Raw genomic sequence first — 18,321 nt, 5'->3', positions numbered from 1 at the left:
AGTGGAGACTGACATTTCATGAGCATGTACGGAATGGTAGGTTACTACTGAATAAAAACAGGCTGACAGCAAAGAAGAACTACTCGGCCATTAGACAGAGTGGGTGGAAAACAATAGCTATTTACAAGACCGTAAAAATAAACCTTTTTTATGGCTCTATAGGGATCTTTATATTACAAAACCCCAAAACAGCCCCACCAGAAATGCACTCTAGTGTATTAGAATGCAAGTGAATACAACGCAGCCCATTTCCCTTAAATGAAATAGGAAAGACACAGTAAGCAAAAGGTTCGTAAATAACATTTATTTAGAGCAGATGGTTGTTGATGCAGTCACTGCAAGCACACCACTGTTCCCATTGCCAGCCACAGTAGGGATCATACAAGTCAATGGCAGAACGTCAACACAATAAACGGCCCGCACACATGAGCAGAGCAGAAAAAAAAATCTTTTTTTTTGTACATCTCTGCAAACAGGATAAATTGAAACAGCTTAATTTTTCACTTTTTACTAACCAAACAATATTTCTCACCACAACAAGTTTTGACCATTGTTTTCACAATTTTCAATGTTTCCATTCTTTTTTTCTCATTATTTTTCCTTCCCCTAGAGGTTGTCTCCAAAGGGAACAAACAAACAAAAATAGACAATAAGAAAAATGACTGAAACCGAGGAATGAACGAACAGACGCATTTGTTCTGTTGTTTTTTTTTTCTTCTATAAAAAAAGGACGAGGTTCCACAGTGACAAACATTCATCTATATATACAGGAGAATTGAAGACAGAAGAGCAGTGATGGTTGGATGAACAAGACAAAAAAAAGGCAAAGTCCATTTCATGTTTAGGGCACAAACCATTATGAGAGGAGAGCTTGCTCACCAGGCTCTGACTGACTACCCTTCTCTCAAGAACAGACCCAGGGCTAGTCGAACCACGTGTGAGAAAAGTGGTCGACGAGCTGAACAGAAATGTCCAAAACAGTTCCTCGCCCTGTTATACACGCACCTATGTACATTATTCATGGACCCTTATGAGACGACCATTTGAATGAACACAAATATAAACACAAAGCAAGGCACATACATGTTTTTAAAACTTAACATTGCATAATATACAACATATCGTCATGAAACTACATGAATATATGATCACAAAAACAAAAATAGGGAAAAAATAGAAAAGTGTTTTCTTGTACAATGTATTTACTTCAGAACAGGGAGAATCTGACAGTAAAATTCATTTAGTTCATTCCCCTCCCAACATCTGCCTTCAGGATGCTGCACATTATTATTAAATACTTTGTTTTTTTGATCATTAATATATAATTTATGTTTACATAACTTAAATATCACAAACATTCTCTCAGCCTAGCTAACTAGAAAAAAAGCATTGCTGGAACTATTGCAAGTATGCTTGGAGTAGACATCTGGGAATTTTCCTATGTGGTGGGTTTATTTTCATTTATTTATTTTTCACGATTTGGAAATGTTTGCCACGTCTCTCGTTCCCCTGGGTCCTGTTCTTTATTCTAATCACACGCCGGTCACCGTAGGAACATCTCATGGACACTGTGGCAATTATAATAATAAGCTCAGTGATTGTCATGGCAACATCAGAGATGGTTAGCAAAATAATGAGGCAGTTTGAGTGCTCTGCTGACGATGAGATAACGACATTCAGAGACTGTGAAAAAGTGTGAAGGTGAAGGAGGGCAGGCGAGAGAGAGAAAGAGAGAGGGAGAGAGAGGGGGAGGGAGAGAGAAAGAGAGAGGGAGGGAGAGAGAAAGAGAGAGAGGGAGTGACAGATCCGTTGATGCTGTCACTCTCAGGTAACGAAAGGAGATGGTTAGCAAGTTCATCTGAAAAAAAGGGAGGGGGGGGGGGAAAGGCCTGAGAAGATAAGGAAGAAAAGACTTAAGAACTCAAGAGTGCTAAGTCTGATGGCGCTCAGACATCAAGTAATCCATCTTTCGGCCTGTCTGCTCTCAAAGTGTCCCTGGCTCTCTCTCACACTGTCACCTCTGGTCCCGCTCCAATTGAGCTACTGCTGCAGCCTCAACGAATGATGGCCTTGCTTACAAATAGACAATATATAGAGAGAGAGAGAGAGAGAGAGAGAGACAGAGGAAGGAGATGGAGAGGAAAGAGTGAGTGAGAGAGAGAGACAGAGGAAAGAGTGAGTGAGAGAGAGAGGAAAAGGAAAGAGAGGGTGTGAGTTAGAGAGAGAAAAAGGAAAGATAGAGTGAATAAGAGAGAGAGAGAGGAAAGAGTGTGTAAGATATATATATATATAGAGAGAGAGAGGAAAGAGTGAGTAAGAGAGAGAAAGAGAGAGGAAAAGGAAAGAGTGAGAGTTAGAGAGCAGTGGAGGGGTGGTGTGGGACATATTGAGGAGGAGCAGCCACTCAAATGAACACTGCCACCCAGACGCCACTCCAGCCACCTGAGCCCCTCTCACTCTCCAGAGATCCAGGATCACGTACGTAAACAAGGGATGAACACAGATGAGGCACCACACCACACCACAGCCAGCCAGAGCATGGGGAACTACACCATATCCATACATACTGGACCACACCACACCACAGCCAACCAGAGCATGGGGAACTATACCATACCCATACATAATGGAAGGAAGGACCCACGCTCGCTCTGCCACATCTCAGTACACCAAACAGAACAGCTGAAACCCACACACACATTCTCAGCGAATCATATCCAAGTCAGCTTGCAGTTGCTCCTTCTGACCGTCCACTTCTACCCCTAGAAACCCCACCCCTCTGTTTTGGAAAGGAGCGTCTTTTTTTTGTGCTTTTCCATGACAATCCCGACCCTACACGGCACTTCAACACACTTCCATGGTCACTCTCTCCCTTCCACGGGGAGGATGAGTGTAAACGTGTGAGTCTGAGTCGAGGTGCATGCTCTGTTCATGCATCAGACACTAGCCAATGGAGCCAATTTATGTGTTTTGCTCTCTATTGGACATGAGAGTGTATGTGTGCGTGCGTGTGGGTGTGTGTTCTTGTTAGCAGCGCTGAGGTCACCTGTCACTTTAAGGCACACAGGACACTGGCCAGGACAGGGAAGTTGGGGGGGGGGTTGATTTGGGACGGGGGGGGATTGATTTGGGGCTGAAGGGGGGGGGGGTTGAGAGGGAGGTTGAAGGGGGCCTGTGCTTGAGAACGCAGAGGAATCATGGATCTGCACAGCTGGAACGTTGACTGAGAACCGTGCACACAGTTAAAATAGGGGGCCCAAAGCAAGAGGAACATGATGCAGGGTATACTGCCACCGCAATGACTTCAGTCAACATAGCAGACAACACTCTTCAGCACGGCAAAGCCAGCGCCTCAGTACATCAAGGGTTTGATTCTTTTTTTGTCCTGTTTGGTTAAATATATATATATATTCTTTTTTTTTTTTCTCTGTATGTCTGTCATGTAAGGTCCATATTTTTAAAACATGACAACACTTGGAACATTTAACATTAAATTAAAAACGTAAAAATGTTTTATATATATTTATATATATATATTTATATATATATTACTGTACTAATGCATGACTCTCACTATGAGATTTTCTTTTAGATATAAACTTCCCTCATGCTTACAATGTACACATACCATATTATTTTTTTTATTTTCAACATCAGTATCATTATTTCTTATTGTTTTGTATTGTTTTCGCTAGTCAACTCTCACAATAGCTGGAAATATTTAAGCGACTCTGAATTGTACAAAAAAGAAAATAATAACTTTAACGAATTGGACAGACGGACAGTTATTTTTGTTTCTTCTGATGCTCTCCAGCCCTGCTCCTTCACGGTGCAGTCTCCCTCTGTGGAGGCGCCGCGACCAACCCAGCCCTGCAGTCCTGAGGTACTTCATCAGGGAGTTGTGCCGTCCGACAGGGACAAGAGGAGAGGAGAAGAGGGGACATGGGGGGGTGGGGGGTGGGGGGTTTGTCCCATGATGCTAGAAACAAGGAAAGTGAGGAGGACAGGAGAAGGGGAAGTAGGGTGTACATAGTTTTTGGTCATTTTAGAGGGTGGAGTGCAGGGTTGGGTGGGGGGAGAAGGGGGTAGGAGTTGGTCGCTCGTTGTTGTGCCCTTGTGCCCTCCTGGGGTCCTGAGGTGTTGCTGTGGCGACGCCCGTCTGTGCTCTTTCTACTCCAGCATGGCGTCCAGCTGGTCGGCCAGGTCGTCGAACATGCTGCCGATGTCATCCAGGATGCTCCCTGTGCTCTTCTGCTCCACAACCGAGCTGCACACCAGACACAGGGAAACATGTAGATGCACTTATTTACAGGTTACTCTAAAAAGGTCAGGGTGGTGTGGTTTATGCATTTATTTACAGGTAACTCTAAAAAGGTCAGGGTGGTGTGGTATACGCACTTATTTACACGTAACTCTAAAAAGGTCAGGGTGGTGTGGTTTATGCATTTATTTACAGGTAACTCTAAAAAGGTCAGGGTGGTGTGGTATATGCATTTATTTACAGGTAACTCTAAAAACGTGGTGTGGTATATTATTTACAGGTAACTCTAAAAACGTGGTGTGGTATATTATTTACTGGTACCTCTGAACCCAGTAAAGCATAACTCACTCTTTTTGTCCTTCCTCCTTGATCTTCTCCTCCACGGCCTGCAGGGCTGCAGCCAGAGAGGCACTGGTCTCCTCCAGCTTCTGGTGCACTGCCTCAGGCCCGGCCGCTCCCGCCGACCCGGGACTGGATGCGGCCGCGGCGACTGCCCCGGCGGCGCTGTCCATGGACACCCCGCTGATGGAGGAGCGCGGGGGCTTGACGGGCGGAGGCGTGGGGAGGGGGCTGGAGGACGGGCCGGGGGTCTGAGGTGTCTGAGGGGTTTGGGGTGTCTGGGGGGTTTGGGGTGTCTGGGGTGTCTGGGGACTCTGGGCGGGGGGGCTAGGAGGTTTGGTGGGGGTCGGGGCAGGGAAGGCAGGGACAGGGGTGGGAGGGGTGCCCGAGATTTTCGGCGCCATCGCCTGCTTGGCTGGGGACGGCGTGGGTGTGACAGGGCTGGTGCTCTTCGACTGGAGGACATTCTTCGGCTTCGGGGCGGTCGGGGGTGGAGCAGGTTTGGGCGAAACTGGAGGAGGTATTTTCTTTCCCTCGACTAGAAAAAAGGCCAGGCGAAGAACGAGAGGGAATGGAAAGAGAGACCGTGAGAAACCAAGATGGAGGGATGTACATGACATACATGATACATACTTGACATACTCTCAATAATTCAAGTGAAAAAAACAAAACAATGCTATCTCATTTCACCTAAGAGGAACTACAAAGAAAGCATAACAAACAAAAGAGCCATAACTGTATGTACCTGGACTCGCTGGTCCCCCAGGTCCAGGGAAGGGGGCTTTCTTTGAGGCGGGCACTGCCGCCCCCTGTCTCTTCATATGCTGGGCAAGGACTGGTTTGGGGGACACTGGAGGCTTGATCTTGCGCGGGGTGTTGGCAGCTTGACTACCCAGGTCTGCACTATCCCTCCTTGGGGGAGCACCCTCAGCGCTCTCCTGTGGTCTTGGCTGCTGCTGCTGCGGTGGTTCACCAGACTCAGATATCGGTCGCCTCTTGATGGTACTGGTACCGTTCTGGTACGCCACGGGCATCTGTCCGTTCTGCATGTCCTCGGCGTCCTTGTCTCGGCTCTTGGGCCGGCGCTTCACCGTGTTGGACTCGGTCAGATGGAACTTGTTCCCGTTCCCAGGCTGCTTGGAGCTCCGCACGCGCCGCTTCAGGGTGGCGGTGGCGTCCATGCGGGAGAACTCCTCCGGCGGCAGCGTGTAGACGTGATCGGGCAGCTCCTCTTCGCCGTCGCCCTTGCCCTGCCGCGGCTGCCGCTGTTTGATGGTGAGGTTGCCGTCCTCCGCGAAGGGCAGGTTCTCGGCGGAGCTGCCTGTGGAGCCCGGCGGCGGAGCCTCTGGGCCTGGTCTGGGGTCAGAGGTCATCGCTGGTCCTGGTCCTAGTGCCAGGCTGGCCTCCCGCTGGCTCTTGGCTGCTGCCACCAGATCGGTTACTGGTCCACTGATAGTCCTGCGGCGGTTCACCACCTCACCATCCAGACCAATCGCATCGTGCTGCTTGCACACCTGCAAAGGCAAACGTTTCTTACAACAGTGTTCTATACAAGATGATTTAAGATACGGTCTTCAGTGAACAGTCAACACTTCATCGGGGAATGTGTCAAAACCGATGGTGTCATGTCGGCTATACAGCTCATCTAGTGGTTCATCTTATAGGGAATGTAAATAGGTCACTCATTTATATCTACCTTCAAATGAGTCATTCTACATAAGGTCTCTCCTTAATGAATGTATGTATCTGTGTTGAGCCCTTGTTAGATGGTGATCCTTGCTAAGGTTGCTACTGGCAAATCAAGTCTCACAGTGGTTACTGGCAATTGTTTTGCATGTGTGCATTGGATGGATAAGTATTGGTACCTGTATGTATTCTTGTGTGGATCTGTATTGAAAATGCATTTCATTCATTCATTCATTCATTCATTCATTCATTCATTCATTCATTCATTCGTTGACTCATTTATTATTTTTGGGTTATGTGTAGTACTGACAATATCCAAGAAAATCTGTCATTTCCTAGGCTCTAGGTGTTTCGATTAGGACGCTTACACATTGGGACGTTTATCCAAAGCATCTGTTTATGTACTATAGGTGTTTCATTTTAGCAACACTTTATTTCATACGTTCAGTCTCCCCGCTGACTCACCTGCAGGTAGTGTGGCGGAGCTTTCTGCAGGGCCCGGCCTTTGCCTCCTCCGCCGATGGACGACATCTCCAGCATGGCCGCGATGCTTCGGACACTGCCTGCACTGCCGGTGTCCACGGTGCCCACGGTGCCCCCCAGGTCACTGGCCCGTCGCTGCGGGTGGTAGTTGACATCCAGGAGGGGCCCACTGCTGCCGGGCTCCTTGGGCTCTTCTGTGAGGTTGGTGCTGGAGCTGGAGATGGCCGAGCTGCAGCGCTTGGGCGGCGGCGGCGGAGGTCCCTTCTTCTTGGGCCGCAGGGCGAAGGACTGGCTGCGGTTGACGTTCTTATCCGCCTGGCCACGCATGGAGTTGCTGCGGCCCACGCGGTTCTGCACCGTGGCGTACTTTCCGCCGCCGCCACCGTTGCCGCCGCCACCACCACCAGCGGGCACGCCCAGCTCGTTGTGCTCCTGCTCGCTGTCGGAGACAGCGTAGCGGTTCAGGCTGTGCGCGCGCTTCTTGGGCAGGCCCTGCTCGTCCTGATCGCCGGGCTCGTCGTCGCCATCTGGTGGCAGGCACAGGAGCGGCACAGCCACGGTCGGAGTGGACTGAAGAGGAGATGCCGCCGCCGCCGCTGGGGAAGTGACCTCCGTGGGCTCTGGCGCAGGGACGACAGCCACCGCGGGGGGAGGAGGCCCTGAGTGGGCCGGGGGCGGGTGGCTGCCGACCCTGTGCGTAGGGGACTGGGGGACGGAGCGCGGGGACATGGGCCGGTCACCCTGCGACAGGTGGTGCGGACCAGGCTTGGATTTGGCCGGGGAGCCCGTGGGTGGCTGGGTGGAGCTCTTGGTCTTGGTCGGAGTCTGAGGGGGGGTGTAGGGGGGGCCTGCCCCCTGCCGGGGTTGTTTGCCCTGCGCCGATGACACGCTTCCTCTCTGTCCCCCAGGTTGGCTGCTCTGCCTCATGGTCCGGGCCTCTTTCCTGGGGGGCCCAGGGTGGGGGGGCCCAGGGTGGGGGGGCTCTTCGGCCTCCCGGCTCTTGCCCAGGCTGTTTTCGTGGATGCTGCGGGCGCGCTGGGCTGCTGTGGGGTGGGCGCTGTTGGGCCTGACCTCGGGCCCCCCCTGCTTGCCCTCGCGATCTGCGGGACGGGAGAGGGCCGCCTGCAGCTCCCCGCTCAGCTCGCTGTCCTGGAAGGTGCTCATCTTGGGTGACATGCACTCCCCGCTGTCGTGGGGCGGGCTCTCGATCGACATCACTTCCTGCGTGGGAGGGTGCTTCTTGCGGGGGGAGCCACGGCCATCCAACGCCTTCTGCAGCTCAGCCAGTTTCTTCACGGCCAGCATTAGCTTCTTCTGATGGCCTATGTGTGTGTGTGTATGTGTGTTTGTGTGCGAATATGAGAGAAGATTTTTTTTGCGTTGATAGGTGTGAGCATGTCAAATTGAAGGGCAATCGATGAAAAACACACAAGCAAAAAAAATCACAAACCCATTAACATTGTTAATCTCTTTCAATACATCTCAAACCAAAGCAATTACAGAAGCAATGACAACAGACTCACTCAGACACCTAATTAGGCATTGAATTGAAACATTCACATCTAAGCCCATCCTTAATTAATCACAACGCTACACGTGATCCAGTGTACCTGATTAATCACTTCATTTATTAATGAATTACTTAATTACTATAGCTCATGGCTGTTCCTACCTAGCTTGGTAATACCAATCTCCTGCAGATCCTCCCACGTGATGTCAGTGATGAAGTCAATGTTCTCATAACCATTCTGGATCAGGACCTGGTAGTACTGAGTCAACCCAATCATGGACAGCCACTCCGCCAGATTGGCCTACAAATACACACCCACAGGCTGGCTTTAGTGTGTGTGTGTGTGTGTGTGTGTGTGTGTGTGTGAGTGTGGGAGTGTTTGCGAAAGAGAAGAGAGAGAGAGGAGAGAGGGAGAGAGAGAGGGAGACTGTGAGAGAGAGAGAGGGAGACTGTGAGTGAGTGAGAGAAAGATAGAGAGAGAGAGAGAGAGAGAGAGGGTGACTGTGAGAGAGAGAGAGAGAGAGAGTCTGTGAGAGAGAGAGAGGGAGTCTGTGAGAGAGAGAGAGGGAGACTGTGAGTGAGTGAGAGAGATAGAGAGAGAGAGAGAGAAAGCGAGAGAGGGAGTATGTGAGAGAGTGAGAGAGAGAGAGAGAGGGAGACTGTGAGTGAGTGAGAGAAAGATAGAGAGAGAGAGAGAGAGAGAGACTGTGTGAGAGAGAGAGAGTCTGTGAGAGAGAGAGAGGGAGACTGTGAGTGAGTGAGAGAGAGATAGAGAGAGAGAGAGAGAGAGAGCGAGAGAGGGAGTCTGTGAGAGAGTGAGAGAGAGAGAGAGAGGGAGACTGTGAGTGAGTGAGAGAAAGATAGAGAGAGAGAGAGAGAGAGAGAGGGTGACTGTGAGAGAGAGAGAGAGTCTGTGAGAGAGAGGGAGACTGTGAGTGAGTGAGAGAAAGATAGAGAGAGAGAGAGAGAGAGAGAGGGTGACTGTGAGAGAGAGAGACAGAACCTATTAGTCTCCCACTCACAGGTTTTTGCTCAGGGAGCCACTCAGTCACACTGAGCTTGTTGATCTCTGAAGTCATCTTCTTGCGGTGACCGGGCTTGGTCACGCCGATGGCCGTGAGATCCTGTAGCAAAGACATCCACACACACACCACCGGCATCATCACTCTCATCAGAGACATTTCAATACACATGCCGTCATATGTGCACACACATCACCAACAAATGGACGAGACACAGACACACGTAAACACACACTTGGTAGTAAAACTTACATGCACACACACACACACACACACACACACACACACACACACACACACACACACACACACACACACACACATCCATCCATACATATATACATAAGACTGGGTTTTTTATGTGTTTTTGGAAATTATATTTATGCAGTGATATTCTCAAAAGAAATGGAGAAGAAAGCAAAATAACAATTGCTCTAGGTGACAGAAGAAGCCTTTTCAGAGTACCCTCCAATAACAAATCCAAACACATTCAAAGTTTGCAATTGTTCCCTACACTTCAAGACTTGCTGATGAATATATATTGAAGTCTTTTAGTGCTAGAATATGAATGTGATTAAGGCGTTATTGAATCTGTCTGAGAGCTAAATTGCTGAATGAGACTGAACTGATTGTGTTCAAAAACTCATTTTCGTTTGCCTAATTCTCCTATGTAAGAGGTGCCACTGAAAACTAAAACTTCAACAGAATCAATAGAACAATTTACTGTTCTCTAGATTTTCTGTCCTTTTAATATTGAAAGATAAACACTTCATATGATATTATGATAGCATTCAGATCAACAATGATCTTTAGACTCGGACCTTAAGATCTAAGTAAAGATCATTAGTCACTGGTCCCTATGTTTCAGGTCTACTTCTGGACAGTTTAATTCTGTTCTGTTTAATTCTCTTTTTCTGCAGAGGACGGACAGGAAGGGGAATCTCATTCAAGTGTAGCTTGTCTTAGTCATCCACCTGTACTGCAGCCATAATGCTCTGTGTTTTACAGTGGTGAGCGGCACAACAGGTCCTGAGCAGTACAGCAAGTCCATACAGTGCCATGAAAGCAGAATTTCTGTCTGTAGAGGAACAGCACATGCAGGACCGTTTTCCTTTAGGAGAGACAGGCTGTGACCAATGTGTTTCACAGGCCTCACAAGTCAGCTGGCTACTAAATCTATTTTTTCTGTCCATTTATATATCTATCTATATATATATATCTTTATATATATATGGTTAGCTGGCCTGGCTATCTGCAGTGTTTGTTTTTCCCCAGAGGACAAAACAGACAAAGGGAGGACACGTAGACTAGACGACACAGACAAACATGGTGGCCACAGCAACAACAACAGCAGCCGCAGCAGCAGGTGCAGGGTGGGGCGGGGTTAGTGGGAGCATGCCGTTTGGCCCTCATGGTTTGGCTCGGAGCCCTCGGTGACAGGTTGGGAAAGATCTTCATCCTGCTGCCTCGTGGGGTGGGTGCGTGGTTGGAGGAAGGAGGGGAGGATAGGGTAGTGGTATGGCCAATCAGATTTGTCGGGTTTTTTCGGATTCTTCCGGTCCTGCCCACGCGCAAAACTCAAGCAATGGACAACATCCAGGAAGGAGCTAGGAAAGGGGGGTTCTTGACTACTGGGTTCAGCTGGCACTTGGTTGGGCGCTGGTTGGTGGTGAGTGGGGGGGGGGGGGGTGATAGTTTTTTGGGACGGTTGTCAGGGGGGATAGGGAGGTTGGGGAGGTGGTAGCTCTTACCTCTGGGGTCATACGGCTAATGGTGGCAATGTCATAGCCCGCGCCGATGAAGTTTGGAGCGTAGACTTGCAGCTGAAATTCGCTCAGCCATTGGATAACAGCCTCTGAGCTCTAGAAAGAGAAGATAGGCGGCAGTCTGTCACTGACTGTGCCACGGCCAGGGGGAGGGAAGGGGTAGTTAGCTTTGAAGAGTCAGCAGGGGGTGGGAGGAGAGGGGCTCCTTCGTCGGGAATAACAGCTCACTCCTGCAGTCCCACAGGAGGAGCCAGACAGATTTACTCAACCTAATCACTGACCTCGACTCTCGTCTCTTCCTTCCCCTGACTGCTCTGCTCTGCCCGTCTCTGCGCTCTGCTCCTCTGTTCTGTTTGGACAGCCACAGACGCACACTCTGTGTTAGCTCAGGGGGACCTGACTAGCATCGCCCATGACGCCTGGCTCAGTAAAGGGCAGCGGGGCGAGGGATGGGCCTGTGTGCTGTGAGCTCTCAGCAGCAGAAGACTGAGGTGGGGTGGGAGATCTTTTTTTTAATGGTAGCAAACAATGCTAGGTGGTTGGCCCATTAAATGTGCTCTTGTTAATTTACATTATTACAATCTTTTTGTGGAGTAGGGGTTGGGAGTTATATGGTTTTCTTGAGCAGATCCCCCACAGCTCAAAAACATCCAGAGTGCATGCAAAGGTGGATGGGATACTGTGTAGCAAGGCTACTGAGCACTGTTCTTCTCATCTCTCATCTCCATGGCTACTGTGCTGTTAATGCTAACATGCTAACATAGTGCATGCTACTGAGCCTCTCACCACAGCATCCTGCCTACACCTTTAAGGCTGGCACCAGATGAAACGAGAAGCGCAGAGCTCTTACTGCCTGCCTGCCTGGTGAAAGGCCTCTACTCCAGACGTGGGAGGATGCAGCTCAAAACGCGAGCGGAGCCAGGAACTGGAGGAGGAGGAGGAGGAGGAGGAGGAGGAGGGGGAAATGAAACCGGGTAGAAGAGAGAATCTGAGAGAGAACATGGGAGCAGAGTGGCAGATGGTCCTGCACAGCGAAGCTGAGCTCCCAGCAACGGTTTGTGCGCGGCCAACATCTCCACAGGCCCCGCTGGGAGTGTTCCGTCCACTCTACTGCTGAGTGACCAAAACCAGCTCAGTCTCTGTGCATCGCACTCCACCAGTGACGCAACAGTAGGCATGCTTTAGACAGGAGATGCCTCACTACTAAGCAGCTGGTAGCTTTCCGCCTCCACCAACTACAGGGAGTGGTGGTGATAATTATTGCACACGGTTAAGAGGGCTGTGGGACACCATTGTCCAAAACTCATGGGTCTCAATGAGATGTTCCTCTGCGTCACCTGTGACATTCCATCACATCATACAGATGTTGGTTGTTATAGTTTCTAAGATCTCAGCACAGCAGTAAGTTTAGTTTAGTCAGGTGACACTCAAGTTCACCTTAGAATAATTTGCTTAATGTCCATAAAAGCAACGGAGGGTATTGAGAAGTCTTGACCAAACCATGGATCACAGCACCATGCTACACACACACCAACATCCTGCCATTTTGTTTTATGTGTGTTTGTTCTTTGGGTACTCTTTGAAAAGAAAATACTAAAAGCAACTGTGACAAATAACTGAAAAACAATAAAACACAGCAACTGAGGCATCAACAGAAAACAACTGCAATGGAAATCCTGAAGCTGAAAAGAATAGCAAAATAACAACAACAACAACAACAACAACAGTCAGAAATGAACATGCCAAACTTTGAATCACAGGACAGCTGTGTGTCTTTCTCAGGCGCTGAATCTGACAGAAGGGGGAAGAGATAGAGAGAGACAGAGACCGAAACCGGGAGAGAGAGGAGAGGAGATACCGACAGAGAGAGAAAGGAAGATAGCGTTTGGAGAAAAAGAGGGAAAGACTGAGAGACGGAGAGGTGAAGCGAAGCCCACTCACCGCATCGTGGCTGCAGCCAAACGCCCGCAGGACGGACGAGGCCAGCTGAGAGAGGAAGTGTTGGGGCAGCATCCTCAGTGTGCCACCGTGGTGTGTGTGTGTGTATGTGTGTGTGTGTGGGACCGTGTGTGTGCGTGTATGTGTGAGTGAGTGTGAGCTGGGTAAGGGTAAGGATAAATAAACTGTGGTCTGTGAGGGACCAACTTACCTTCGGCTCGGGTGGCCCCTCCCCTTTCCTCAGAGGCCCCGCCTCCCCATATGGCTGTTCATGGAGGGGACAGCTCGACACACTCTGACTGCGTGAGGTGGAGCCTGCAAGGAATAAACACGCATGTTACACACACGCATGTTACACACACACACACACACACACACACTCACGCACACACAAACATTTACACATTGGCAGACCACAACAAATCACATTCACTGCCTTGTAACCAACCAATCCCCTCAACCAATCAAATTTGAGCTACGCTCTCGCCCACGTTGAACACTGCTAGAGTGCCATCTGCCCGAGAGGAATGGTGGCCAAGTCCACTGAGGATCTCAGGGGATGGGGATGACACATCTTTCTTAGATAATGTCATGTGTGTTCTGTCGTGTAGGTGAGAGAATATAGGATGAGACCAAATCTGAACACACGCGCGCACACACACACACACACACACACACACACACACACACACACACACACACACACACACACACACACACACACACATACTTGTATGTCTTGAATTCCTACTCACCTTTCATAGTGCTACCTGTGGATTGATCCAGAGACTTGGACTGTTCCATCAGGTGCTCCTTGGCCTTTGCCGACTGGGACAGGACTGTTGCCAGCAGCTACAGGTGAAACACGTACAGCGTTAACATCATTAACAAGCAAACGGAAGATACAAAGGCTTTCCTCTGAGGTGCGACATGCCCAGGTAGTTTTTTTTATAGAATTTTGTGTTAATGTCATCAGTGGAAAATAACAGTCACTTTAAGTGTCGGAGATTCTTTCATCCAAAGCCAAAGAGTATGTAGTAAAGATGTGCTTTTCATCATCTGCCTGAACTGGTGAATTTTACATGACTAGTGCATTTCTCTTCTGGTTGAGCTATGGGAGACCTCGTCAATAATCAGTGGTTCAAGTCAATATACAGTATAGTACTGGAACTGTACAGTCTGTTGGAATACATGTTTGATGATTTAGCATCAAGGCATGTTGCTTGCGAACCCCAATAAGAAGTGGGGTTTTTACCACATTAATAATTTATTATTTCATCTGTGGTGTCTGGGTGTGTGTGACTCACCTTGACCCCCTCTGCCTGGGCGTGGATTGTGTTGTTGCTACTGGCGCTCTGGCCACTGCCAGAGGAGCGGGCACTGGCCACACTGCCCGAGCTGCCCACACTACTGCGGTCACCACCTGACACAATTTGGTGCACACCATCACCACACACACACACACACACACACACACACACACATACACACACATGCTCAGTCAGTGCTGACAGCCTCACATTAATACACAATACAAACTCGAAGTCGCATGCTTCACTGCAATGCACTGAAGGTCCACCACAAACACACAAACACACACACACACACACACACACACACACCACAACACGAGCAAGGGGAGTGAAGTGTGTGAAAGTGAATCAACACGCCCTCGCACATATGTGAGCACACATACACACACACTCATGCACACAACTCTTGACTTACTGGCTGATGCAGAAAATGAAGCCAGAGACAGACAGTGTGATAGACAGATGAGTAAAACAGTGAACGCCTCACGCGTCAGTAAGGCTCAGATACTGTATCATACGGCAGAGTGCAGAGAGCGTGGACATAGCACACACATGCACACACACACACACACACATATACACACACAGGCTCAGACACATACACACACCCAGACCAGACTGAGCTTGTAGGCCCAGACATATCCACACACACACACACACGCTCAGACACATACACACACCCAGACCAGACTGAGCTTGTAGGCCCAGACATATCCACACACACACACACACGCTCAGACACATACACACACCCAGTCCAGACTGAGCTTTTAGGCCCAGACACAGACACAGACACACACACACGCTCAGACACATACACACACCTAGACCAGACTGAGCTTGTAGGCCCAGACATACACACACACACACACACACACTAAAGTGGACAAACAGACCCATAACACTGCCTGACTCTCTGATTCTTATGCACTACGCCACTGGGAATGCCGGATCTGTGTGTGTTTTCACGGATGCATGTATTGTGGCTATTTCTGTGTTCATGGGTCTGTCTGTAGATGTGTGTATGTGTGTGTGTGTGTTCAGGGGTTGTGTGAGGATGTGTGTGAGTATTTTTGCGTGAGTTGGCATGAGCTATGTTTTTTGTGCACGTGCTGTGCCTGTTTCTGTACATTTGTACTGTGTGTGTGTGTGTGTGCGTGTGTGTGTATATGTGTCGTGTGTGTGCGTGTGTGTGTGTAGCATCTGTGTGTCCACACGCACTGCTGCCGATGGCCATGATGTCTGATGTCACTGGAAGCTAGAGAGGGGCTGATGGGAGCTTGGCTGCGACCCCAGCCGCGAGCGAGTGAGTGAGGTCAGACACACAGCAGCTGCTCACAGCAGGCCTGGCCATGGGAGAAGAGGGGGAGAGAAGGAGGAGAGGAAGGAGAGGGAAAGAAAGGGAAAGAAAGAGGGGGATAGAGGGAGGACAGCGACAGCGGCAGGCCTGGGTCAACTCTGTATTTAAAGCACATGGCAGCGCTCTTACTGTGGCAGGGTTCTGAGTAATGAATGTGGCAGTGGTCTCCTGGCTACATCTACTAATAAAGGCTGGAGTTGGAGCTGTCAAATAGGAGGAGGCCCATGGCTCACCAGAGACAGGCATAGCAGAATGAGCAATCACAGACATCACAGACGTCTCTTACTGATGCCCATTTCTCAGATACATCCACACTTTCAAACGCATTCACAGCTCATAGATACATTTTAAAGAGCTGTGGTTGCTTCAGGAGTCACCTAAGAGAGGTTCTGAGAGTGCCTACCCCCTGCACTTTAGCTTTTACCCTACCCTGGACGTGGAAAATCTATCTTGCATGTGCAAAAGTGCTTATGGCTACATCCTCAACCCAGCCTAGTAGAGGAGGGTAGAATGAGAGAGGTGGAGGACTAATGAGGAGGAAGAGGAAGAGGAGGAGGAGGAGGAAGAGAGAAGGGGGAGGTGGGCTGGGGGAGCTGGCCTGCTGTCGTTACCTGCCGCCGGCTTGCGCAGCACCCAGATCTCCTCACTGCTGCCGCCCTGCTGGCCGCCGCTGGGAGTGGGCGAGCCGTGAGGGCTGGACTCCGAGCCGCGAGAACCTTCAACACAGAAACCAGCGTTAACGCCGCCAGGGGCCCAGAGGCCGCTCACCGCTCAGCCCGCGCACCCTCTGCCGAGCCCGCGGTTCCCCCCCGCCAGTCCACCGGTCCGCCCAGCGCACCCCTCAGAGCTCTGGGCCCCACAGACGGGTGGCCCGCAAGCGAGGGGTACAGAATTTGAGCAGGGCAGGCGCAGAGGAGACCCTACAGTCGACCTGGCAATAGCCTTATAAAGACCTCTCAATGCTTATCTTACCTTATCTTATCTCATCCACATAGATACACACAAAGTCATTCGCTCTCTCACACACATACAGTGCATGCTGAGTTCACGCTCACACACACACACACATATATATTGTATATTCAACATATATATATGAGAAACATTTATATACAGTTATACACAAATATGATATGCATGTATATCTACGCATATACATACAGTATATATACCTCAAGGAACAGGTGTGCAAGGAGAGGAAACATATATAATATATACAGATATATTTATATATGTTGGTCATTTTATTTCACAGGAGAAATAGCAGTGCATTACAAGAGCATAACCCATCTGGAATCTCAAGTTCAACATAAACCGACGGAGAACATTCTGGGTTCATAAACAAGCAAGGATCTCAGCAAAGAGAAAAGGTAACGAGAAAGCCATTGCTGATAAATTGAAATGCTGTCTATTTTAGCTTAGCTCAAATTCCAACTGTATTGGAGATCTATTTATAGACTGCCCTGGTACACACCGTAGTCTAAATCCAGCAGAAAACCTGCATGGTTTAGGTGTCCTCACCGTGTCAGTAATCTAGTCAACCAAATGTATCATTCAAACGTCTGTCTCTTCATTTCATTTGCTACCCAAGAACTTGCTGAAAAACATTATAGCATAATAATAAACATCAAAGCATCTGACCTTACTACTCAAGACTGCTCTTTCAGGGTCTAAGTGTTAATGTACTGTTGCCATGATATACTGATGTAAAATAGTAACAAGCTACCAAAAGGACATTTTAATTCTAGAATAGTAAGAAGGAAAAAGTAATACAATACTTTTAATCTGCCATTGTGTAATAGTGCTAATCCACCACCATGTGAATTAAAAAAACCGAATCTGCCACTGAGGCAGTGTGAAGGCATTCAGTGACTGAAGTTCAGTGATCTAAAGCATTCTGATGCTTTGTACTCCAGACATGTCATAGTGTACTCAGGAAATGTTGAAGACCCTCAGCACTTTGAATATGAAGGAAACAAGAGGCCTGGGCTTTAAAAACAGACAGGATTGATGTTTCGGTGACACAGAGAAAAGCGGCAAAGCCCTACCGAAGCATTACTTCCATATTGCGCAAAATTTATCACTGTCAGAGCTGGAGAGTCAAGTGCAAGTCGGCTTAAATTTGGATAGCTGCACAAGGCAACGGGATTAAAGAGACACAAAGCAAGACAGATTTATGAGAGGAATAGATTTGAGGAAAGAGACAACATACACACACACACACATACACTGAGACGACACACAGAGACACTAGAGGACATGATGCATTCACACACTGATGGGGAGATGCCACAGGAGCTGCACTTCCTGGATCGTTAGCGGGCAAACGGCCATGCATTCTGTCAGTCAATCTGGTTTGGGAAGAGGATTGATAGCAGCAAAACTACGAGGAGGAGCACCTCACATACGACTGCACCACAGCAGATAGAGGGACAGAGGGAGGCTGAGGCCAGTGTTTAACACAAGCACAGGAGGGGGAGACAACGAATAAAACAAAACAAAAAGTCCTTTCAGAAACAACAAGAGCCCAGTAGGGTCTCTTTTTTTTCCTGCCATAAGGACTACACTACCCAGATGGCTTTCTGTTTTTAGTCCTCTGGTCTGTTTTCCGATGAACAGACTAGCATGGCTATCTATCAAGCT

General features: G+C 48.9%; 1 protein-coding gene across 6 annotated transcripts in view; it reads right to left on the bottom strand.

Moving 5' to 3' along the window:
• Positions 1 to 2,287: 2,287 nt before the first annotated feature.
• caskin1 (CASK interacting protein 1) overlaps positions 2,288 to 18,321 on the bottom strand; it is a 95,119-nt gene continuing 79,085 nt past the window's right edge. For 3 of the 6 annotated variants that reach the window (XM_031565926.2, XM_042705201.1, XM_042705413.1), the window contains 11 exons: positions 16,290 to 16,394; positions 14,313 to 14,428; positions 13,761 to 13,857; positions 13,217 to 13,320; positions 11,053 to 11,163; positions 9,302 to 9,403; positions 8,442 to 8,580; positions 6,752 to 8,091; positions 5,346 to 6,114; positions 4,610 to 5,138; positions 2,288 to 4,267 (listed from right to left, as the gene is read on the bottom strand). In XM_031565926.2, coding sequence (XP_031421786.1) covers positions 4,171 to 4,267; positions 4,610 to 5,138; positions 5,346 to 6,114; positions 6,752 to 8,091; positions 8,442 to 8,580; positions 9,302 to 9,403; positions 11,053 to 11,163; positions 13,217 to 13,320; positions 13,761 to 13,857; positions 14,313 to 14,428; positions 16,290 to 16,394 — 3,509 coding nt within the window. In that variant the 3' untranslated portion in view covers positions 2,288 to 4,170. The remainder of the gene's footprint in view (positions 4,268 to 4,609; positions 5,139 to 5,345; positions 6,115 to 6,751; positions 8,092 to 8,441; positions 8,581 to 9,301; positions 9,404 to 11,052; positions 11,164 to 13,216; positions 13,321 to 13,760; positions 13,858 to 14,312; positions 14,429 to 16,289; positions 16,395 to 18,321) is intronic. The other 3 variants (XM_042705307.1, XM_042705470.1, XM_042705365.1) reach the window with 2 other exon arrangements.

This window comes from Clupea harengus, chromosome 1 (genome assembly GCF_900700415.2).
Source record: "Clupea harengus chromosome 1, Ch_v2.0.2, whole genome shotgun sequence".
NCBI lineage: Eukaryota > Metazoa > Chordata > Actinopteri > Clupeiformes > Clupeidae > Clupea > Clupea harengus.
The sequence above is the reverse complement of the archived record's forward strand: the minus strand, read 5'-3'. Positions and strand labels throughout refer to the sequence as shown.